Source organism: Mytilus galloprovincialis, chromosome 1 (genome assembly GCF_965363235.1).
Source record: "Mytilus galloprovincialis chromosome 1, xbMytGall1.hap1.1, whole genome shotgun sequence".
Classification (NCBI taxonomy): Eukaryota; Metazoa; Mollusca; class Bivalvia; order Mytilida; family Mytilidae; genus Mytilus; species Mytilus galloprovincialis.
The window spans coordinates 102,330,098-102,354,885 of record NC_134838.1 but is presented as its reverse complement, the minus strand read 5'-3'; the positions used below and the strand labels follow the sequence as shown (position 1 = coordinate 102,354,885).

General features: G+C 30.9%; 1 protein-coding gene across 3 annotated transcripts in view; it reads left to right on the top strand.

The window, feature by feature from the left end:
- LOC143047718 (alpha-N-acetylglucosaminidase-like) overlaps nucleotides 1-24,382 on the top strand; it is a 47,217-nt gene extending 22,835 nt beyond the window's left edge. The window contains exons 9-24 of one of the 3 annotated variants that reach the window (XR_012969650.1): nucleotides 1,624-1,687; nucleotides 2,144-2,214; nucleotides 2,858-2,932; nucleotides 3,340-3,424; nucleotides 4,209-4,358; nucleotides 4,715-4,857; nucleotides 7,300-7,372; nucleotides 9,734-9,829; nucleotides 11,730-11,815; nucleotides 12,557-12,661; nucleotides 13,257-13,440; nucleotides 14,253-14,296; nucleotides 15,598-15,632; nucleotides 19,360-19,417; nucleotides 19,833-19,932; nucleotides 23,020-23,058. Coding sequence is in view for 2 of the 3 variants with exons in the window: in XM_076220931.1 (XP_076077046.1) it covers nucleotides 1,624-1,687; nucleotides 2,144-2,214; nucleotides 2,858-2,932; nucleotides 3,340-3,424; nucleotides 4,209-4,358; nucleotides 4,715-4,857; nucleotides 7,300-7,372; nucleotides 9,734-9,829; nucleotides 11,730-11,815; nucleotides 12,557-12,661; nucleotides 13,257-13,440; nucleotides 14,253-14,296; nucleotides 19,360-19,417; nucleotides 19,833-19,932; nucleotides 23,020-23,228 (1,543 nt within the window). In the remaining variant the exon portion in view is untranslated. Of the gene's footprint in view, nucleotides 1-1,623; nucleotides 1,688-2,143; nucleotides 2,215-2,857; nucleotides 2,933-3,339; nucleotides 3,425-4,208; nucleotides 4,359-4,714; nucleotides 4,858-7,299; nucleotides 7,373-9,733; nucleotides 9,830-11,729; nucleotides 11,816-12,556; nucleotides 12,662-13,256; nucleotides 13,441-14,252; nucleotides 14,297-15,597; nucleotides 18,402-19,359; nucleotides 19,418-19,832; nucleotides 19,933-23,019 lie in introns of those variants that run through there. The other 2 variants (XM_076220931.1, XM_076220943.1) reach the window with 2 other exon arrangements.
- Nucleotides 24,383-24,788: the final 406 nt, after the last annotated feature.

Below are 24,788 nucleotides of genomic sequence, written 5' to 3'. Positions count from 1 at the left end.
TCTGTAAGCAGATCTCCTTAGCGACACATACTTTGTGTTCTATAGTTAAATTGAACTACCCCGTTATAGATATGATGTTTGAAAATGCTTGCATTAATTCAAGGATAGAATTTAACATCTGACCATGTTTTGATAAACCTTAAAAAGACAATCAGATATCACTGTCTTACTGTGCTTATCCAGTGACCTTTGGGGTATCACAATAGCAATGGCCAAAACAGTTTACCAAATGGCAGTTAGATTTCTTCTCCAACTAACTGATCAACTGGTAAAATATTTTAGCAGATTGCTCAAGTGAAATGTTGTTAGTATGAAGTGAGTGCTGTAAAATCAAAAGTATACTTACCATCCAGATCCAGTTAGTTGATATCTTTGTCATTTGTTTCAAACACAAAAATGACTTACTATAATATGAGTCACTGAATAAGAAGGTCTAATTTTGACATGGAAACTTCTATCATAAATAGATTTTATAAATAAATAGTTGAAAACATTGTTTTGTAAGTCTATAATTAATAGCTCCGTTTTCCAACAACAAGTTAGTGCATAATTGTAATTTGGATTTTTTTTTCTAAAGCAATTACTTATCTGCTACCATTAAAGGGAAATAATTTACATTACTGAAAATCAGCAAAATGTTGTCACAATTTTTGTCTGACAAATATCAACTTTCCTCATTTAATTTGTTTGTACAATACTTTTATGATTATTAAACTTTTATCCTCTGTTTTGAAAAGAAACAATGAAATTTATTTTTAAGATGATTAAAATTTTGAAAAAAATTGTAGGCAAAATCAGAAGCCAGGTATCATTGATTAATTTTTTATTGTACAATAATTCAATAAAAATTATTTCCCTTTAATGCCAGTAGATCAGTAATTTGTATAGAAAATATTATACGAATCATAATTACACAATAACTTTGTCTTAGAAGACAAAGCTATAAAATATACATCTACAAAACAACGGTTTGAACTATTTATTTATAAAATCTATTTATGATAGAAGTTTCCATGTCAAAATTAGACCTTCTTATTCAGTGACTCATACTATAGTAAGTCATTTTTGTGATTAAAACAAATGACAAAGATATCAACTAACTGGATCTGGATGGTAAGTATTACTTTGATTTCACAGCACTCACTTCATACTAACAACATTTCACTTGAGCAATCTGCTAAAACATTTTACCAGTTGATCAGTTAGTCGGAGAAGAAATCTAACTGCCATTTGGTAAACTGTTTTGGCCATTGCTATTGTGATACCCCAAAGGTCACTGGATAAGCACTGTAAAAATATGATTGTAAAAGTAAGATCCAGGACTATCCTAGGTATTATATCACCACTTTAGAAGTTGGGGTCTAATGCATTCACCTCATTCATACATTTGTCTGTCTGTTTATGCATCAAAAAATATTTGTTTCACTTTTTTATATTCATGTTTGGTCAGCAGTCTCACAGTGAACAGTTGTAATGTGTTAGCACTTTCCATATCTAACAGACAACACTCCCTCCAATACTTTGAATTACAAGTGGGGATATGATTGGCATGACAATGTGTAAAACTCGTTGTTATATTTGATGTAAATCATTTCCATATGATATACTATTGTTTATTTATAGCACTTACTTGCTGGACTTTGCTGATCCATTATTTGAACTTATTGGTGTCAACTTTATAAAAGAGGTAAGGCATACGACATGTATATTTAAAAACAAGCTAGAAGTAGATTAGGACTTCATATTGATATCTAGAAATGAACAAGAAAATCACATCTTAAGACTTTGTAGACCACTTTTTTTGAGAAAAAAAAACAAAAACGGAACAAGTCCTCTTTCACCACTTTGAATCCAATTGGCTCTAGTTTCTCAAATGATCTCCTCAGAAAACACAGGACCAGAATTCTTACTAGGTTATGTAATTCATGAAAAATGGCTATGGAACCAAAATGTGGATGAATTAGTCATGTATATACCCTGTCATGTCTATTATCCATAATATGCCAACCATACAAACAATTATTATGCACTTAGAAAATAGAAAATTATGAAAAAGTTAAGATAAAAATTTCTCATATAAAAGCACTTTAATAATGTCACAGAAAAAAATAATTAAAAATGATTTTCATTTATTTTGCAATAGATGGAGTATGAATTTGGAGTAGACCACATATACCAGATTGATTCATTTAATGAAATGCAACCTAAATCAGGGTATTTTAAACATGTTTCTGTATTATAATGGTATATATGTATTACTAGTCTAAATTATCATAAAGTCTTTGAGCATGGCTATTGTAATAGATTTTTTCTGTGACGCTTTCATACGTCATCATAATGCCTTTTCCTGTCTGGACTTTGAGAGATAATTTTCAGCGGAACTTTCTTAAGACTCGATTTTGGTCTGAAATCTTCATTGACAGCTAGAAATGTTTGCATTGAAACAAAGGTTTACCTTTTATGTACTTATTGGTGCAAAAAATTTCCAGGGATATCCAAAATAAGTTATAAAATAAGATACGATTCAATTTGTGGTTTGTAAAAAATCTACTTTGATTTCAAAATGGTTTCACTGATGCATCACTTAATGACAGTATAAGATATCAAACTCTGTAAAATTTGATGGACCTGAATTTCTTGATAATACAACTGGAATGTTCTGTAAATTAGGGTTTAAATAGTTGAAATTTAAATGTATCTTTATTTAGGGAAGCAGATATTTAATCATACTTTACGTTAGGTTACATTTGATAGTCTACAGAATATTTGATAAAATACTTAAAAAGAGGACAGCCAACAATCTAATAGTTTACATTGATGCATGGTTTATACTGTATGTTAATGTTTTTCTTCACAGTTCAGCACAGTATTTAGATGAGGTAGGCAGTAGGATGTTTGATGTGTTACAAACAGCTGATCCTGATGCTATCTGGTAAGATATTATGATTAATACTGGTGTGATTTAAAATCTTTAGCTCCTTATTTTCCTCAGTGCAACAAAGCAGCTGTCTTATATAGTTTTTACCAATAAGTCATATAGTCTATGTCCATCAATCTGTCACTCATTTTAGATTTAAAACAATTATTTAACACCAACAAATGTTATGTCATATCACAATTTGCATCCATAGATGATAAAGCCAGTAGAAAAATTTCTTTTATACTGTAAATTAGAAAATTGTATCATGCATTTATCATTGTGAGGACAAAAATGCTAGATTAATTATTGGCATTTCTTGAAAATCTACTTACAGTTGTATTATCAAATTTCAGAATTGTTTTCATTTTGGCTATTCTTCCTATCAATTGATTGCATGTTTGTATGAATTCTTTTTCTAGGTTAATGCAAGGTTGGTTGTTTCATTTTGATTCCTCATTTTGGCATCCAGAACAGATCAGAGCCATGCTAACATCAGTCCCAGAGGTATAGTCACATGGTTGTTTATCAAACTGGATCTGTTTTAAAACAATCTTGCTTTTGAGAAGAAAATATAATAGAATGCTGAGTCTAAGTTTCATATTTCAAATCAAAAAGTGATGAACAATAGCTGACTAACAAATGAAATTTCGAACTATAAAATAATTGTGAACAGATCATTTTAGACACAAAATAAGTGTGAATATGAATAAAATAAAATTGAGAATGGAAATGGGGAATGTGCCAAAAAGACAACAACCCGACCATAGAAAAAAACAACAGCAGAAGGTCACCAACAGGTCTTCAATGTAGCGAGAAATTCCCGCACCCGGAGGCATCCTTCAGCTGGCCCCTAAACAAATTTGCCAAATTTGCCAATGAAATTTGAACCCAATGAAAAGAACAGCAAAAAGAACTTTTGTTAATTCAGGATTCAAAAAATTGTGAAAAAAATGGCAAATATGAATAATAGGGAAAATTTTCTTGTGACATATTTACATTACAGTAAATAGAAAAAGAATATACTATACCTAAAGTTCTGAACAATCAAAATCCACATGTCTAATAAAAACAGACTACACTATGTACATTGAAAAAATATAGTGTGCATTTACTATTATAAAAAAAAACACTAATCTGACAGGCAACACTTATAAATGATATACTATGAATTTTATGTCAGTTCACATAATAATAATTATTTTAGAACAAATATTTTAGTCAGTAGATCTAAAGTTAAAAAAGATTAAAAAATGTACATTAAATTTGATACTTGATTATTTCTTTTCAGGGAAGAATTGTTGTACTCGACTTATACTCAGAAGTTGCACCAATTTATACTTATACAGACTCCTACTATGGACAACCATTTATATGGTGTATGCTACATGATTTTGGAGGAACGTCAGAACTCTATGGGGTATTGGACAAAATTAACACAGTAAGTTCAGCTGTAGTATAATACCTATATATCTCAACATGAAATACATGGCAGTTAAGTGATCCCCATTTGATTGTTCACTACAGCAACATTTTTATGAATGGCACATAGTTTAACAAATCATTTACTGTTTTTGTACGTTGCAAAGTACATTGGGTCTTTCCTATGTAATTCTAATTTAGGAAAGGTCTTTAAGGATGAGAAATTGGGTAACAGTTTAACCAAAACAAAATCCAGTATAAAAGTAGATTTTTTTATGTGCTAATTATGATTCAAACTCAAACTAGTTGAAATTTAATATTTCTAAGATATTGTTTTTTTTGTTATTTTGTTTTCCTTTTTTTGGTTTATTATAGGGACCATTTGAAGGTAGAAATATGATTAACAGTACCATGGTTGGTTTAGGGCTAACACCAGAGGGAATTAATCAGAATGAAGTTATTTATGAATTCTTCTTAGAAAATATATGGAGAAAACAACCAAGGGATGTTTCTAAATGGTGAGACAGTTGTAATAATACAATTTTTATTTGAAAGTTTTCGTGTGGTTTATTTTTATTGAAAGTAAGTATTCTTTAGTCTTATATTCAATGTATTTCTGTTGTAAAAGGGGTTTAATCACTTCTATGTCACTGCCCACATGCAAATGATGAGTCTATAATTGTTGTATTTAGCACACATAGCATTGAACTTCTTTAAATAACTTTGAAATCTGCTCTCTGTTAATAGCCAATAATATGATTTTTATGCCCCCTCGGTAGTAGAGGGGGCATTAAGTTTTACTCTTAGTTAGTCCGTCTGTACATCCCAAAGTTGGTTTCCATCCTCTAACTTAGTCTGCCTCAACCAAATGTTATAAAACTTATACACAATGCTTAATACCACTAAATACATATCATAGTTAGAAGTTGACATAACTTTTACCGTTCCTCGAGTTATGCCCCTTTCCAAATGGAAAAATTGCTAAAATTTTCATTTTTATTTATTTATTTTTTTATTCCGTTATATTTGGAATTTCCCTATTCTATTTCTATCTTTAGACTTGTGGTACAAGTTTGGCTAGTATGTAAATCAGAAGTGGTCTGATGTTACTGTTGTTTTCTGCATGAATATTTCGAGGGCGGTAGTACGGGTGGGGTTTTATAGGCATATATAAGTCCTGATTACGTTTGATTATTATCGATGTGCTCGAGTAACTTTGATAGACGAAGTTAACGTTAAGCTCTGCATAATATATTACAGTTATGTTTGTATTGATATGTATTTAGAGGTCATTGTGAATGTATATAGATGGAATTGTGGTATATTTTTGTAAATTGTAAAATGTTCACAAGATATTAAATGTTGTTTCGCTGAGAAAATAAGAAAGTTACTGCGAGCAAACAAACCTAAATTATGACTTGTCTCTTATTTAGCCATGTATTTAGTATAGAAATGTTTTAAATTCGGACGAATTCATGAGGGAGAATTTAACTCAAAATATCAATCAAGTAATTTTGAAAAATTGGAGTTATCTTCCTTTGTCCATGATTATAGTTGAATCAACTACAATCAATGGTTTATACAATGCAATGTTTAATTTTGCCTTCCACTGATAAATTAAAGCAATTTTTACCTTCCATCTCTAAAAATATTTTAAAGTCTTCTTTGCAAATTGGAGTTATCTTTCTTTGTCCATAACTGATGCTTTATACAATGCAATATTCAATTTTACTTCCTATTGATAAATTAAAGCAATCTTTACCATGCAGTGTTTACAAGCACTTTGATAACCGTTCTAGGGTTATGCCCCTTTACAAATGAATCAATTGCTGATTTTTTGGTTTCCGTTCTCTAACTTGAGTTTGTCTCAACTTTATATATAATGCTTTTAACCACAAAACTCAGCCTAAAGTTCAATTTTTGGAAGTGTCAATTTTACAGTTCTTGAGTTATGTTCCTTGATAGCATTATATGCTAGCCAGGGCATCCATCATCTGTGTCCCTATGGATGCATTCCACATTTTTTATATGTTGAATTAGAATAGATATTTTTGTCACACTTTACTTAGAAACAAATGAGTAACTTCCTTTTTTCTGATACCTTGATTATAAGTGGGTGTATGCTTAGTACGACAAGGCATGTAACTTCCTGTTAATCAGAAGTTTCTGTTACATGATTTTTTGATGACATATGTTCCAAAAATATTGATTTTACCTTGATTCATTGGTTTTGGGATGATATGCTATTGTTATTCAGACATACAAATAAGTAACAAGATGCAATACTCCGTAATAATGATAAAAACAACAACTTAATTTCAATATTCTGTCTCGGCCTGGCCCGGTTGAAGGGTGAAAGAAATCTTATAAGTAACAGTCAGACAGGATAAAGTGCATGCATAACTGCTGATTTATTTATCTGTTATGTTTTATTAGGTCTTTCCACTTCTCTGTGGAAAGACCTATTGTATTTCTTCTGATTATATTTTTTTTCTTCCTCCTAATTTTGTTCTTGCGATAAATATTTGCTTTCGCAATATGTCGCTTAGATATTTGGTATATGGTATGGAACAGTTTATGCGCCTTTGAAATTTACCCTGCCTAACTGAATACTTTTCTTTGTAGGAGTTATCTCCCCGAACACTGTTTTCCTTGTGCCCGCATCTCCTCCATAACCGTAACAGAAAGCGACAAATTTATTTTATAAAATTGCTTGTTATATCCTTTGCATGATTTGTTCTATATTGACAGAAGCGATATGAACACTCCATATGAGAGTTATTTTCCCTTATGCATTTGATATAAGTGAAATGCATTTCTATCTTGTAAACCAAAGTGATAAACCTAATCTTACTACTTTCATATTAAAATACAAGGTTTTTGGTGAAAAGACCTTCAATTGTTCTCTGAACAAATTGGTTTTTAATTAATATTGAGTTTTGTTTCTTTTCAATTGATAGGATTTCTGATTATACAACTAAAAGATATGGGAAATACAATAAAATAGTAGACTTGGCTTGGCAATATTTGAAGGTAAGATCACTACCGTAGATTCTTTTTTATCAGGTATTGGTAAAAAAAATCTGCTATAGCAATATTAATTCAAAACACCAAACTATAACCTTAATGTTTAATGTAAATTTTATTATGAATACAATTATTAGGGCCCCGCCGACGGCGGGTCGCCCTATAGTGATCAGTCTGTCCGTCCGTCCGTCCGTCCGTCCGTCTGTCTGTCCGTCCATCCGTCTGTCGTACCGTCCGTCCGTCCGTAACACTTTCGTGTCCGCTCCATATCTAGAGAACCGTTATGATTTCATACTTAATTCTTAACATGATTATTAACCAACACCAGAGGGTGTGTCATGTTGTATGTACAACTTCCTAGGTCAAAGGTCAAGGTCAAAAACTTTGGTTTCAGTTGACAACCCCGTGTCCTGTGGTGAAGATCGTGTCCGCTCCATATCTAGATAACCATTATGATTTCAAAGTTTATACTTGACATCCATTTTAACAACCACCAGAGGGTGTGTCATGATGTATGTACAACTTCCTAGGTCAAAGGTCAAGGTCAAAAACTTTGGTTTCAAGTTGACAATCCTGTGTCCTGTGGTGAAGATCGTGTCCGCTCCATATCTAGATAATCGTTATGATTTCAAAGTATATACTTGTCATACATTTTAACCACCACCAGAGGGCGTGTCATGATGTATGTACAACTTCCTAGGTCAAAGGTCAACGTCAAAAAAACTTTGGTTTCAGTTGACAACCCTGTGTCCTGTGGTGAAGATTGTGTCCGCTCTATATCTTGAGAACCGTTATGATTTCAAATATTATACTTGACATCCATTTTAACCAACACCAGAGGGTGTGTCATGATGTATGTACCACTTCCTAGGTCAAAGGTCTGTCTGTCTGTTGGTCTGTCCATCGCTAACAAATTTGATCCACATTATATTTTGAGAGGACAGCTGTTATTATTTCATACTTTATACCTGACAAACATTTTCAACTTAACATATATATTAACCAACACAAGAGAATGTGTCATAATGTATGCATCCTAGGTCTAAGATCAGTCTGTCGGTCTGTCCATCCGTTCGTTGTTCTTAACAAATTGTGTCCGCTCTACCTCTCGAGAACCATTAATATTTCATACTTTATACTTGGTGGGTCATAATATATTGAAGGCATAATTCTAAAAATATGTGACAAATATCAATTGGGCAGCACCTTTAAACATATTGTTCAAACATCAATCCATATATCCAGAAGTCACCTTAGAGTAGTAAACAATGAGTTCACATCATGCAGTCATATCACTATTATACTATGAAAGTAAGATGAGAATATTTATCAGTTTTAACTTAAAATCTTAGATCAAAATCACACATGAGACTATGTAATAACTTCAAATAATGCTTCATATCAGATTATCCATACAACTTATTTACCCCACGTTATTGACAGCGGGGCCCACAGAGATGGCTCCCATCTCAATGATATCTAGTTGAATTTAAGTATCACCAGCCCAGTAGTCAGCACTTCGGTGTTGACATGAATATCAATTATATGGTAATTTTTATAAATTTCTTGTTTACAAAACTTTGAATTTCGAAAAACTAAGGATTTTCTTATCCCAGGAGTAGATTACCTTAGCTGTATTTGGCACAACTGTTTGGAATTTCGGGTCCTAGATGCTCTTCAACTTTGTACTTGTTTGGTTTCTCAACTGTTTTGATATAAGCGTCACTGATGAGTCTTGTGTAGACGAAACGCGCGTCTGGCGTATTTAATGATAATCCAGGTACTTTTGATAACTATTTTAAGATATGTCAGATAGGAATCTTTATCTTCCATAACCATGCACAATCGGATATTTTCAATGTTTTTTCAACTGGATACACAATTGCAATTTTGCAAATAAGAATCTTATAAAGAAATGGAACTATACTAAATAAATTGTTGTCTTTTTCAATGTCTTTCTTTGTAATATAAAATAGATGTCCTAACAGTTCAAATGGTATATATTCCTTCTGAATAATTCATTGCAATTAACATGTTTGACTTAATTGCTACTCGATAAAACATATTTAATGATGTAATATGTGTTTGATAGCCAACACAGATATATCCATATATCCACTCACCAAAAACAAGTCCCTCTGATTCAAGGGAAAAAAATGTATGAGATTTTTCTATATAAAAATTAACAGTCAGCAATTACCAGTTTGTCAATCATCAACCAAAATTAAGAACCATATATTTTTTTAAGGGGGGGGGGGAGGGTATAGATCATTGATCAGTTCCTGTAAATACAGTTGTGCAGCATTTCATGTTGTAATAACTAATGTAGTATTTTTTACATTGATTTCATCTCGATTCACATTTTAGTCAAGTGTATACAATGATACAACAAGTAATGGTGACCACAGATCAAGAAGTATACCTACAAGTCGACCTCAGTATAATCCTCCACTCAAACCTTATGTAAGTATAACGTGAGGGTATTCAAATTGCACCTTTTTGGCCAGTTTTTTTGCCTACAATTATTTATGATCAAGACAAAAGTTTCCAATTTTTGTATATTTAGTAGGTGTATCCTTATTAACTATATAGTCCCACCTATTTCATTTTGAATCCATATTGAAAATGGGTTTGAACCAACATCCAAACAACCCATTATTCTGTAATAAGAAATACCCAAATTACAAGTTGACCTGAGTATAATCCTCCACTGAAATCTTATGAAAGCATACATACCAGTTGACATCTGTTTAAATATTTATTAGACCCTACTTCTTAAAAGAAAACAGTATTCTACTAAATGCTTGTCAGTCCTTCCATCTGTCACTCTCTCCCATAAAAATTTGTAGCGTTTTTCTCAGAAACTACAAATCAGGTCTTTCTGAAATTTGAAATCAACCTTCATATGAGTGTAATATTATTCTGTGTGAGGTATAATTTGCATCTGTCACTCTGTAACTTCTTGTTTGCCTAACACTTAAAGAAATGGTAACAATAGTGAGCAATAACTCATTGTACAACTTGTACCATTTCAACAGAAGCCAAATAATGCCTCATCAGAAATCCATCATAACTGAATGTAAATACTGATCAATCTTGCACGAGGTTAAAGGACTTGGTACGATAAGGCCTGTTTTTGGCCCCCTATTTACTCATTTTTCAAATTCTGTTTTTGAAATCTACATATTATGTTAAAATATTCCCTAATGCTCCAAGTTTGTTAGGATGAACTTCAAAACCACTAATTTTAGCAACTGGGTGAGGTGAGGGGGTAAACTTTCTGTTATTACTCAAATATTGTAATTATTATTCACTTTTCAGTGTTTTGTACAACAAATTTTTAGTTTTTAAGTGCCTGCGCCAAAGTGACACAGAAATTTTTTTATACGAATGTCATTAGCACTTTTTATGCCGTCTAAATCGAAGTATTTTTCTCTGGGTCACGTAGGTGTATCCTGTTAAATTTTAAGAAACAGTAACCAAAAATTGTAATTTTTCCTTCTTTTGCCGTTTTTGGTACCCTTTAAGGTGGCTCGTGGGTACAAAAATTTCAGCAAGAAAAATGAACCTTTATTTTTTCATTACAAATTTTATTTATTACACTATTAGTTATTACTTTATGATATGGTAAAAACATCAACCCAAAAAATCGATTCGGTTTTGCCCCAGATAACTTTTAAAATGTTTATATCATTGAAAAAGCTCCAAATTATCTCCCTTTGGTGCAAAAATGCCATTTTTTGGCATTAAATTTGAAATATCTCTTTTAACTCATTGGTTACCTATATTTTTTATTATTGTTTTCATATAAACTGTACATAAACTAAATAATTGTAAAATTTAAGCGATTTCTGTAATTAGGTTATTTTTTTTATTTTGCAATTACTTCTATTTCTCCTATTAGTTCAACAGAAAAAAAAGGACATTAACAAAAATGTATGCTTCTTCCAGAGGATGAGTGTGAGCTTAAATGAACGGTGACCCCATTTTTTTGTTTCATTTTTCAGTTCATTTATAAAAAAATATATTAGAAAACAAAATTTGATTTATACCCAGGAGCCCCCTTAACACCCTAACCTCACCCATTTTCTGAAATTATTGGTTTTGAAGTTCAACTGAACAAACTTCAACCTAAGGAAATATTTTAACATGATAAGTAGCTTTCCAAAACAGAATTTGAAAAATGAGAAAATAGGGGAGGGGGGGGGGTCAAAAACGGGCCTTATCGTACCTTGTCCTTTCTACAGTCAACTCAATAGCTTAAAAAATTTCTTGATTAAGAAAAATATATTTAATAGCTTACATTTGCATACCAGATCATGAAAATTAAGATATGATGATGATGTTTTATTTTCTATAATAGTTATGGTATGATGCAGAGGACTTATATCAAGCCTGGGATCTATTAATAGATTCAGCTGACCAGTATAAAAATAACTCATTATTTCAGTAAGTCTTAATTAATTACTGAGTACTTCAAACAGTTAAAAGCTTCCCTACCTGGGATTATAATATTAGGTTAGCTTCCAAATGTTTCCAGTACTTTAAAGACATTAAGGTAACAGATGCCAAAGACATTTTAATTCTTTAAAAAAAGTATTTTAGCAGTTTGAAGCATCTTATCTGTAGATATAAGGCCTGATGGAAATATTATAAATTCAACTACCAGTATGAGAAATAATATATTAAAGCTCAGGAATATTAATACATCTTTGAAGAGCAAGGGCTACTAATTTATTCAAAAATAATGGTTCTTTGTCCAATGATATGACAATTTTAAATACTTACTTGCCTCTCAAAGAAATTGTCACTTTCAGTAATGTAATGAATATTCTTGAATATATCTTTTTTATGCCCCATTTATTATGCACCATTTATGGGCATTATGTTTTCTGGTCTGTGCCTCCGTCTGTTTGTTCGTCCGTCCGTTTGTCCATTTGTCCGTCTGTCCTGTTTCAGGTTAAAGTTTTGGTTAAAGTTTTTGGTTGATGTAGTTTTTGATGAAGTTGAAGTCTGATCAACTTGAAACTTAGTAAAAATATTCCCTATGATATGTTCTTTCTAATTTTAATGCCAAATTAGAGATTTTATCCCATTTTCACGGTCCACTGAACATAGAAAATGATAGTGCATATGTGGCATCTGTGTACTTGGGACACATTCTTGTTTATGTATATTTTGTATTTGTAGGTATGATTTAGTGGACATATCACGAAACAGTCTTATGATGATATCATTAGAGAATTATAATAAAATGATTGCTGCTTATCAAAACAACCAGACCAGTAATTTTGGGTCAGTATAACATATTTGGAATTTGATTGGTTCACCCAGGTAAAATGGGCTTGTATCAGCTATTTTTATCACTTAAAGTCTATTGGTCATCCAAAGGGCCAAGTGAGCTTTTGTCATCACTGGGCATCCGTCATGCGTCGTCCGTTGTCGTTAACTTTTACAAAAATCTTCTCCTCTGAAACTACTGGGTCAAATTTAACCAAACTTGACCACAATCATCATTGGGGTATCTTGTTAAAAAAAAATATGTCCCATGACCCGGCAAACAAACTAAGATGGCCACAATGGCTAAAAATAGATCATAGGGGTAAAATGTAGATTTTGGCTTATATCTCAGTAACCAAAGCATTTAGAGAAAATCTGACACAGGGTAAAATTGTTTTATCAGGTCAGGATCTTATCTACCCTGAAATTTTCAAATGAATCGGACAACTTGATATTGGCTTGCTGCCCCTGGATTGGTAACTTTAAGGAAATTTTGCAGTTTTTAGCTCACCTGGTCCGAAGGGCCAAGTGAGCTTTTCTCATCACTTATACGAAATTGTTCATGTCAAAAACAAACCAATTATTTTAATTTGACAATATTTTTTTTTAGATTATACAGTCAGATGCTTTTGAGTTTACTGAATGATATGGAGACATTACTGGCCAGTGATTCACATTTCTTACTTGGGAAGTGGATAGCTGCAGCTAAACAATGGGCAAATAACTTTAATGAAGCAATTCTTCTAGAGTTCAATGCAAGAAACTTGGTTTCATTATGGGGACCTAAAGGGGAGGTTGGTACTAAATATAACAAGGATTTCCTTCACTGATCATATGACTTTGAAATGGCCTACATTTTCATTTAGGCAGCAACCATCTGATTTTCTGGGGGGGGGGCTATGGTTTTTTTTTCTAGACAAATTTTTTTTTTCGCCTGTGGCGAAAAACAATCTATTTTTTTTGCGACAAGTCAAAAACTATTTTTTTCTTTCAATTTTAGCATTACATATAGTGGCAGCTGAGGGTGAAACAAACAATTTTTTTTTCTCAGAATCAAAAACAAATTATTTTTTTCTCAAAAAACTGGAAACAAACTTTTTTTTCCAAAAAAAACATAGCCCCCCCCCCCCCCAGAAAATCAAATGGTTGCTGTCTTAGATAACTGGTTGAATTTTGCAATGTAACCCCATATTTTGTATGATATACCAATGATACATCATATTCAGTTAACGTCTCTTCAAAAATCTTTACCTCTAAAACTAATGGGCCAATTTGAAAGAAACTTGATGATAGTTTGAAAGAAATACGTCTGATGATCCTGTCTGCCAACTGTTATGGCCAACATGGCTAAATATTAAACATTAGGGTAAAATTCAAATTCCATCTTGTATCTTAAAAACTTCTTTTATGGTACAATTTTTTGAAGAATTGAGGAAAAAAGTATTTTCATGGATATTGCATTTTCTGGTTTTGCCAAAGTCTGCAGAAAATATATTTTACATAGAATATTGTAAAAAAAATTACGCAGTGTAAATGAAATCCAAAGAAATTGGTATCCCATGAATGATATGTATTCATTATTAATAACAAATTGAATTCTTTTCAGGTATTGGATTATGGTCGTAAGCAATGGTCTGGTTTGTTGAAAGGGTAAGATTCTATATATTTGATTATTGTCATGATTTGTTTTTTAATATCTGTCATTATACCAGATCACAGTCAAAGACAAGTCTTCTTTCATGTTGTTGCAGAACATGAAAGAAGAGCCAAATACTTTAACATGAAAAAGTGGAGATGAACAATGGTTTAACAAGGGTTAAAAAATTGCACAAGTACAACCACTCTGTAATGGTTATGTGATTTCTCTCCATGAAAGGAGATAGCAATGAAATTATTAGACTTGGACATTATTGATTGATGGAGATTGATTCAGCATTATTGGCTATTTTGTGATGATCAGGTTTTTTTGGTGGAGGAAAATGGAGAAGATTTGACACAATTTACCCAGAAATATATTTTTTTATGTAAACCGTCTTCTTTGGAAACTTGTGGTAAATTAGGAACCAGTACAGCAACAGACAGACACAAATGTTATATCTTGTACACAAAAAAAACCAGCTAAATCTTAACTGTAAAAAAAATTACTTGTAAATGTATTAAATATACTTTATTGTATCTATTGATATTAAAGCACTATTACAATAATTTGATTTTTACAATAAGAACATAAAATTGGTGAAGCACTAAAATACAAAACACATTTATATTGTTAGAAATCTTATGCACAGTGCAAAAAATGAAGTACATGTTATTGTTCATTATGTTTATAACAACAATACAAATAACACACTGAATTTGAATTAGAGTCATTCACCAATTAATAATCTCTAGGATAGTATTCTGTGTCATCTTCGTGATAGTTGATATAGCTATCTTGATAATGATGGTAGTGGATGTCATATTTTAGGTGATAAGCATCTAGCTGTTCATATTGGATGGCATCTTTAAGGTCAATATCTACTTGATGGTCATCATAGTGGCAGTAACTGATATGTTGGTGATCATAGCTTATTGCATGTGTCTGCTGGTAGATAATATAGCTGTTGTCTTGTTGCTGGTGATAATTATCATGGCTTATATCATCTTGGTGGTGGTAGTTATAATGGCTAATATCATCTTGGTGGTGGTAGTTATAATGGCTGATAAGATCTTGTTGGTGATAGTCATCATGGCTGATGTCATTTTGGTGGTAGTGTAACGATACTTTGTATTGATCAGGTGTCTGTTGTATCATCATGGTAGGAATCTGAACACCATTGATGTTCTCTAGACAACTCCAGAAGTATACAGGTAGTAAATAAAAGTAGTCTGTAGTACTTGTGCTGTCATAGTCAGCACCAGGTCTATATACAAGTGTTACTTGTTGTTCTGTACATGATTCTTCATTGTAGACTGTTAGATGTAGACCTCTGGGCAAGGAATCAAGGTACACATTGAAGTCATTTGGTAGATTGCCATCATTAAATGCCATGATGTGAACTGTTGTATATATCTTAGTAATGTTTTGTTATTGTTTTAGACCGACATTTATACAACTTCAAATCATAAAGCCATTTGAGTTAACAATCTCATTGGTTCAAAATATGCAATGTGTAAGCAATCATGTTTAACAGAAAGAATCATAGTGATTGGACATTTCAAAACAAGCAATGATTTCATTGGACAAAATTAACTTATGTTTTGTTTACAAAATAAGCAGTTCTACACATGACCAGGAATTTGTAATTTCATTTGCTAATGGAAATATTTATGTTTTGATAGTGCATCATGTGATCACAGCTTGTTGATTATACATTTGTATTGTTAAATAAACACTCTGGTGTTTCGATTGGATTTAAGCTATATGTATACAAATGGCTTCTCCAAGCTTCAGAGCAATTAAATGTTTGATGTGGTAGTTGCAGGTTGTGTTTCTTTGTTCTCTTGTCTTTAATCATGCTTTTTGGTGATCCAATGCATTGTGATATACAAGCTAACAATTGGCAGAGTAATTTTTTTAACAACTAATATGGGTCTGGCTTCTAATTCTTTGAACAAAACAAGCTTAAAATAATGATAGCTTGCAACCCTTTGATTATTATGACTGCTTATTAGTAATTTGGGTATTTGACTAATTTAAATTCTTTTTTTTCTTTCTTAAAGACAATCTTTAAGCAGAAAAAATCCAAATAGAAATAGATTATTCTTCATTAGCTCTAATAAAATATATACTGGTACTAACATTTATATTTATTTTAATGCTAAGGTACTAATTTTTTAAGATTATAGAAATTGGACACTATTTTAAAATAATTTAAACTGGCACAATATCAAGTGCATAAGATCTTACATATCAGTCAGTTTCATTGTTTTTGCATATTTGTTATATAAATGTTGTTTCTTATTTTGAACAGTTTTGAACTTCCTTTTATGAAAAGCAAATTAAATCTATTCACTTCATGAATTTTATACTTTGGAACATTTTATCTATATCTGCCTACATGTATTTGTCTATAGATGATAATTTGACATTGCATTAAGTGATCAGAAAGGTGAATAAAATGTTGGAATATGTTAATGAGACAGCACTACAAAAACACATTACAGATATTTAAAGACAAAAAAATATTTCTGTTCTAAAATATTTCAATGAATTATGTAAATAGCCTAAATAGTGTTGTTGTCCATTCGTTTGATGTGTTTTATTATTTGATTTTGCCATTTGATTAGGAACTTTCCATTCTGAATTTTCCTTGGAGTTCAGTATTTTTGTGACTTCACTTTTTATAACTCAGTTTACTAGAATGTTTATATATTACATTACACTACAGGGATGACAAGTAAGATGCTGTGTTATTAAAAAGAATTTAATTCTTTTTTTTTCTTGTATCTTATCTTATCTTATTTCTGTTGAACAGTGATACATGTTCAAAGAGACCACTATATCACAGTAGAATCAGATTTAACACTTAACTTTTAAAAGTTTTGCCAAGTGTTTACTATACCTTCTACTCTGAAGCAACTATTTCACAAATAAAAAAAATTATAAGAAAAAAATTGTTAGTTATGAAGATTGCAGTATAACATACAATCAATATTCACTGTGCTTAAACGACTGTGGGAAACTTAAGTTACCCACAGCTCAAGATGGCGGAGTCTAAGCTCGTTGATATTTAATTCATACAAGATGTACCTTTTGTGACATTTTCATGCAGAATGTAAATATTTATAGGATTATTGAATAAAGAAATAACTAACAATTACCATAAGTTTTTTAATTTAGAGTTCAATAAAGCGCGAGGCCAACTTTAAAAAAAGCTTAAGACGTATGTTACTTTTTAATCAAAAACAAGCAGACTGACCGTAACTTTATTTTCAGATGTGGGTAACTTTTGATTTAAAATTTTAAAAATAATAATTTCAACAAATAGAAGACAATTAATATCATAAAACCCCTTATTTGTAACCTTCACAGCCGTTTATACTGCTCATTCACCACCAAATGTGATTTTATTAACTTATTTACTTACACAACAGAAGTTTTATGTGGGGTTTGTGGTACTCGATCCTGGTTATGGTTTGAACTTTTATTAACTGATGTGCGTCTTATTGATGTTTTCACTTCGTACCATGGCTTTGTCATACTCTTTAAACTTTTTAGTTTAATTATCTGTTTGTGGTTTATTTTCACCTCTGTTTCTTTTTATGTGTATTTTTGATGAATACTCTTTGACGCGGCTCGGTATTTATACATCCCACCAGTTAGTTATAGTGTTATGGTTTTTTGAATACGTTTCCTAATATGTTTTATTTTTTTTTTCTCTTTGTATGTTATCAGGGATTGTTAAACTATTAAATTACCCTGTTATCTGAGTAATTTATATTTTCATACGCTATTTCTAATTGTTACATTATGTTGATTGTTCTATTCCTTTTATGTCACTGAATTTTAACTATTGACTATTGTGTCTTTTAGTTTAGTTTAATTTAATCGGAAATTTAATGCAACTTGCATAACAAGTGAAATATGCAGCTAGCTGTAAAACTAGGTTTATCCATTTTTACAAAATGTCCAATCGAATGGTAATGTCGTTGGACTTAGAATTAAGTGATCTTTTTTAAATCAATGGAAATGAATGTCTTTTGAATATAATCGTTTTTTGGCTGAACCTTTGATAATTGTCATGTGATTGGGCAATTTTGGTTCCCCTTGCCCCCCCCCCCCCCCCCCCCACCCCCCCCCCCCACCCTAATTTTTTTTTTTAAAATCCCGGATTCACGCATGATCTTCTCTTTTCCTTGCTGGCAGAAAATCAGTTAGTGCATACACCCCACATGCATGTGCAAAAAATACTTGTGTAGTCTACTTGTTCAAAAATAAAAATCAACAATGATGTTTCAACAGTTTATCTGCAATGATCAGAAACCACCGTCCAAACTGGGCGATTTGGGTACCCCTACGTTATGAAGAATCAGAGCAGAGTTTAACGGATTTATCTTTATTTTTTTTCATATTATTCCCAATTTTGTCTTCCATCGATACAATGAATTATATCATACTAGAAATCTACTTCATTTCTGATTATAAATGTATTCGATGCAATCTCTATCATAAGTTAAACATTACATCCACATATGTCTATTCTTTGAAAGTTACAGACATCCCTATTGGTATAATGAAAAAAGTTACAGACAAGTTGTGTTGAAGTTACGGACAGCCTAAGTGTTTTTTCAAATCGTGCTGTGATCGTTTATTTTGTAGAATTTAATCACCTGTTTAGTTTAGGGGTTTCCCTAAACGATTAATACAACTTTTTAATTCAGTGGTTTAATTGATGCATCCATGGTATTATTATTCTATAGAAGAGAAGTCCCTAATCGACACAAGGCGGCTCCATCTTGGGCTGTTTAAGTTACCCACAGCTGTTTAAGCACAGTGAATATTGATTCTATCATTTTTTGTGTGAAAAGAACAATCGATTGTTGAATTGAAGGCTATATTTTTGACTTCGAAAAATTGACAAACTTTGAATTTGTATAGTTTTTTTGTTTTTGATGAGAATGGTAGTTATGATGGTTATCTAAATAAAAGTCAGACCATAAAACTGAGAAACAGGTATACATCCTTTATATGTGATAAAGATATATTGTAATACCATTATCTTATTTTACAGATATTACATTCCAAGATGGCGCCTTTTTATTGAGATGTTGAATTACAGTTTATCCAATGTAAGTCCACTATTTATATAATAGTAATTTAAAAGAATAGTATATATTGGTGAACTTTGTTTTGTCAGATTCCTGTATCCTGCTTACACTATGTACATAAGCAATTCTCATTTATTTGTAAATTCCTGTGTCCCACTAGACTTCATTTACTGTTTTCATGGCACAATAATTTGACTTTCATGTGTCATGCTTACAAAAAGAAGGCAATCCAGCGTCATGCTTAGACCCCAATGAGACTTACTATTGATGGTCTTGCGTAAATGAAGAAATTCGAAAAAACATGATTTTTATAAAAATAATGATTTACTGTATAACATGTAAACATTGAATTGTAGTTTTAAAATAATCTAGGATAACTCTTTTGACAAATTAATAAATGTTTAAAATGTATATTTTACTTTTTGTGTAATTTTAGCACACACAATTTAATGATGGGTTATTTAGCCAGTTTGTTTATGAGAAAGTAGAACTTCCATTCTCTAACCAGCTTGATATCTACCCTACAGAACCTATAGGTATGTTTTATTGCTATTGAGATAACTATGAACCTAAAAAACAGAGACTAGGAAGTGCCTATTTACACTTTTTCAGTTCAACAATGAATGGAGATTATTAGTCCTTAGTTAACCTAATGTAAAAAATTTAAAAACACAAATAACAGCCGTATTTTAATAGGTATCATATATTGAATAAACAAATGCATGAGAAGTACGTTGGCATGTTTATATATTTAAAAATAAAAAAAACAAAAAAAAACAAAAAAGTATATAAGCTTACATGTTAATTTTTTAGTAAAAAGACATTAACACAGCTTTGAAATGAAAATGATAAAAACAAATTGTTTTTTCTTTGCACTTCATGGATGACTGAAAAATATGCAAGGTGCAGGTTTTATCTCCCCCGGTTTTTGTTTAAATTTCTTGTAGAAGTAAGACTTTGGCACACTTTTTGACACAAGCCCATTCAACTTTACTACATAAGAAGAGTGCTTTAAAATTTTGATAACATATCCTGAAATATTCTATCAAAAAAAGTATTGTATCAAAAAAATATATAAGATTCGTCGTGTCATATGTATGTATGTCATATGTTTTCGTATCAACCACATTTCGTTGGTTTCGACTGCATATGCGTAAATTGTGGCATGTTTTTCGGTTTCTATATTTAAAACAACAACACCCCTACAACTTGACAAATTTAAAACATACAATGTCGCTTTTTAAAGACATTGGAACAAATTTAATAAAACTGACCTATTTAGCCATTTTTATTTAATGTCAAAAATATGCATCACTAGAATAGTTGTGGAAAAACATTCTGAAGGGTTAAGATAAAGTCCAGATATTTTTTTTGCCTGTCAGACACCAGATCTTCAAGACATGTGACTGTCATGTGTTTTTTTTTGGCCGTTTTAATTACAAACCAGCGAGTTAAAATTAACAGGGTTCTTATATAAAATGGTTGTTCAAAATCTAATTATTTAATATTTTATTGACAATTCTTTTTATACATCCATGATATACGAAGATGAAAACAGTCTTTACTTTTTATAGTTAATCCTAAATTTTGAAAACTATTTTATTTTAGAAAAAATAATGTATTTTGTACAAACCAGGTGCCAATCTGAAATTAATCAAAATCTAACAGTATCAGCACATGAAATACCAACCTAAAACGTTTTACTAGTAATTTGTTGTACTGAAAAGTATTAAGTAACTTTTTTTACGATTCAAGCGATCACCAGAACCAGGTCTTTAGAAAATATTAATTTCCGAATTTAATAGTCATTTCCTGTCTGTGTACTGATCCAATTTTTATTTCATACGAAAACATATGACACCTTTTTTTTGACATACAAAAATCGCAAAGTAATCGGAAACACCAAAAAATCATTGTAAGCCTTGACAAAAAAACTAGATACCTAAAATCAATCTACAGGACATGCTTTTTAAATTTGAGTAAACACCAGAATAAAAACTCAACAGTGAAAACCGTAAGCAGTGAAAATTATTATTAGTATGAAAACACATCACACGATGATATCTTTTCTTACATAATGGGTAAAAGTAAAAGAAATATATATTTTCTTCAGAAGAAAAATTCTCCCCTTAACGCGCCTCCCTCAACTCTAGAAGAAGACTAATCATTCATTAACACTTGTTCTGAAAACTGATCTTCAAACTTTTGCTTTCATGTGTGCTTTATTGTTGAGCCTTCGACTTTTGTCGAAAAAGCGAGACAAAGTGATCCTACATTCTGTCGTTGTCGGCGGTGTCCACTAATATTCACTCTGTGGTTAAGTTTTTGAAATGATAATAACTTTCTTAAACTAACCTGGTTTTCTATCAAACTTGGACAAAAGCTTGTTTATTATTTCAGATAGTTACCAGAAGTGAATATAAAAAAAAAAATCTGTTTTTTCCATATTTTACTTTTAAATGGACTTAGTTTTTCCTCCAGGAAACATTACATTCACTCTGTGGCAAAATTTTTTGAAATTTTGATAACTTTCTAAAACCATCCTGGATTTGTACCACACTTGGACAGAAGCTTGTTTAGGATTATAAGATAGTATTCAGATGTAAATTTAGTAAATAAAAATCATTATTTTTCACATATTTTACTTATAAATGGACTTAGTTTTTCTGCCAAGACACATGACAATCACTCTGTGGTTAAAGGTTTAAAATTTTTTAATAATTTTCTTAAACTATCATGGATTTGTACTAAACTTGGACAAAAATTTGTTTATGATCAAAAGCCAGTTTCTAGAAGGAAATTTTGTTCAAAATTGTACTTGACTTTAAACTATCCTGGATTTTTACCAAACTTGGACAGAAGGTTCTAACAATCAAAAGATAGTTTTGAGAGAAATTCTTTTATTAATTGCTCGTTTTTGTTGAGCTTGCGATGAACAGCAAAAGCAGGCAAGACACTGGGTTCTGTGGAACCCTTACAAATTTTTATTTATAAGTTTATATGTATTTCACATAGATTTTGTTAAGACTGATTTTGTCAAATTTGTAAGTTACTTTGTTCTTTTGGTTTTTTTTATCTCATACATCCAACCCTTCCCAATTATAATACCTGTGCTGTTGCAGCACTGTCCCAGGAACAGTTGATGGTTCACAGATATTTTACTTGCAGTTCAAACTGAATTGAAATGTTTTAAAAGACTTTATTTTTTCATAATTTTACAATATCGTGATGAACATGCATGAATCATTTGCCACTAGACGTTAAGGTGGTATCTAACACTTTCACTAAAACTAATTTGGCTTGTTTAATTTTAATAAAAGATTGACAAAGTATTTACTTTGACCTTTTAACAAAAATATAAAAGTTTTTAAAAATTTTTAAAAATTTGGACCAACCGTTTTGTCAGAAAAACGCTGGTTATATAGCAGTTTGACAAGCACCAATTTTGATCATTAAGAAGCTTAATATTCCCTTTACAACACAACATAATTAAAATGTTTAGCTGACTTTACAGAGTTATCTCCCTGTAGTGTTAGGTACCACCTTAAGCAACCAACTTTCAATAATTCAACAATACTGGTATTCTTGAGTAACACTTTTATTTATTTTTTTTATTTTCATAGGAGATGCTTATGCTATTGCTAAGTCACTACACAAAAAGTACAGAGACATCATAGATCTACAGTTCTACAAGAAGTATGCTATGATGTGTAAGATGAGGAAAACTAATACAAGCCCAGCTGTGAAGAAATATGGAAAGCATTTTAATAGATCTAAAGCACATGTAAAAATGACAAACTCAAATTTGCAATTTTCATTTGATAGGAATTAATTTATAGTATATATAGATTTTTATGCCCCTTTTATGGGCATTGTGTTTTTCGGTCTATGCATTCTTTGGTTCGTCAGTCTGTTTGTCCTTTCATCCATCCATCTATCTCACTTCAAATTAAAGTTTTTGGTCAAGGTATTTTTCGATGAAGTTGAAGCCCAATCAACTCGAAACTTAAGTACACATGTTTCCTATGAATTGATCTTCCTAATGTTAATGCCAGATTAGAGTTTTGACCCCAATTTCACGGTCCACTTAACATAGAAAATATGAGTGCGAGTTGGGCATCTGTGTACTATGGACACATTCTTGTTTAATCATGGACTAGGTTGAACCACTTACTATGTAATGACTGGTCGGGATGAGCATTTGGAATAAATAACTATTCAAACTAGATTATTTATGACAAGGGTAAGAAATTAAGATGTGATACATGATGAAGAATCCAGATGCTGATTAAATAATAAGTACATAAAACCAATTAGAATATCAGATGTTGATTTTTTCAGAGACATGAATGCATAATATTTTTGTCCAATCTATTTTTCTCTTGATGAAAAAACGTAATCATGATAGCTTTTGGTGTATTTTTGTCAAAGATATATGAAACTTAAATTTTTTTTTATTATTCAAAATTTATAAAAAAACAGACTAAAAGGAGAAGTGAATGACTAAGCTATCCATGTATACCACAAAAGGATTGCAAAAAAGGGGTTTATTAATGGAATAATTGAAATTTCTTTAACTGAAATAACTTTCAACATTTGTGGGCATATTGTTAACAATTTTAATACTACTGAGAGTTAATATTTAAAACTTGTGGTGGTTTTAAATTGAAATTTTTTTTATTGGTACAATGATATAAAGCAAATCAGAATATATACATGTGTATGCACTTGTTGAAAATTGAAAATAATTACTATCAGGTTCAGATTTTTAGAAACTTCTTTCTGGAAAGAGTTATTGTTATTTTGTTATGAAACTGTGATATTGTTATGGATAGCATTGTTTTTGAAATTCTATTGTAATACAATCTATTATTTTTATATATCATCTATAATTATTTTACAAATTATATGTTTAATTATGAGTATATCATCTATTTAAATTTCGAATCAAGTTATCACATATGGAATTAAAATATTTTAAACCTGTTTAACTATTGTCTTTTTCATTTTAGAGGTGAGGCTTTAAGATTTTAAGATTTGAAATTGATATTATAGATAGTCTTGATATTTTTTTTATTACATTTTTTACATTTGAATATCAGGAGATGTAGGGTATACGTCAATGAGACAGTAACTATAAGAAAAATAACATAAAAAAGACATCTTGATAGCAAGAAATGGTCTTCAACATTTGATAGATATCAAAATTCTAAATCATCATAGGTTAAAAAGTTGTGAATAAATTTATCAGAAACAAAGATCTGCAATTACTACTAACTACCATCAAGAGTGCACATGCTGAAATATTTCACTTTCTTTACTAGTGATGATTAATTTTATGTACAGAAAGGTTTAACTACAAGTATCACATAAACTTAACATTATCAATGAT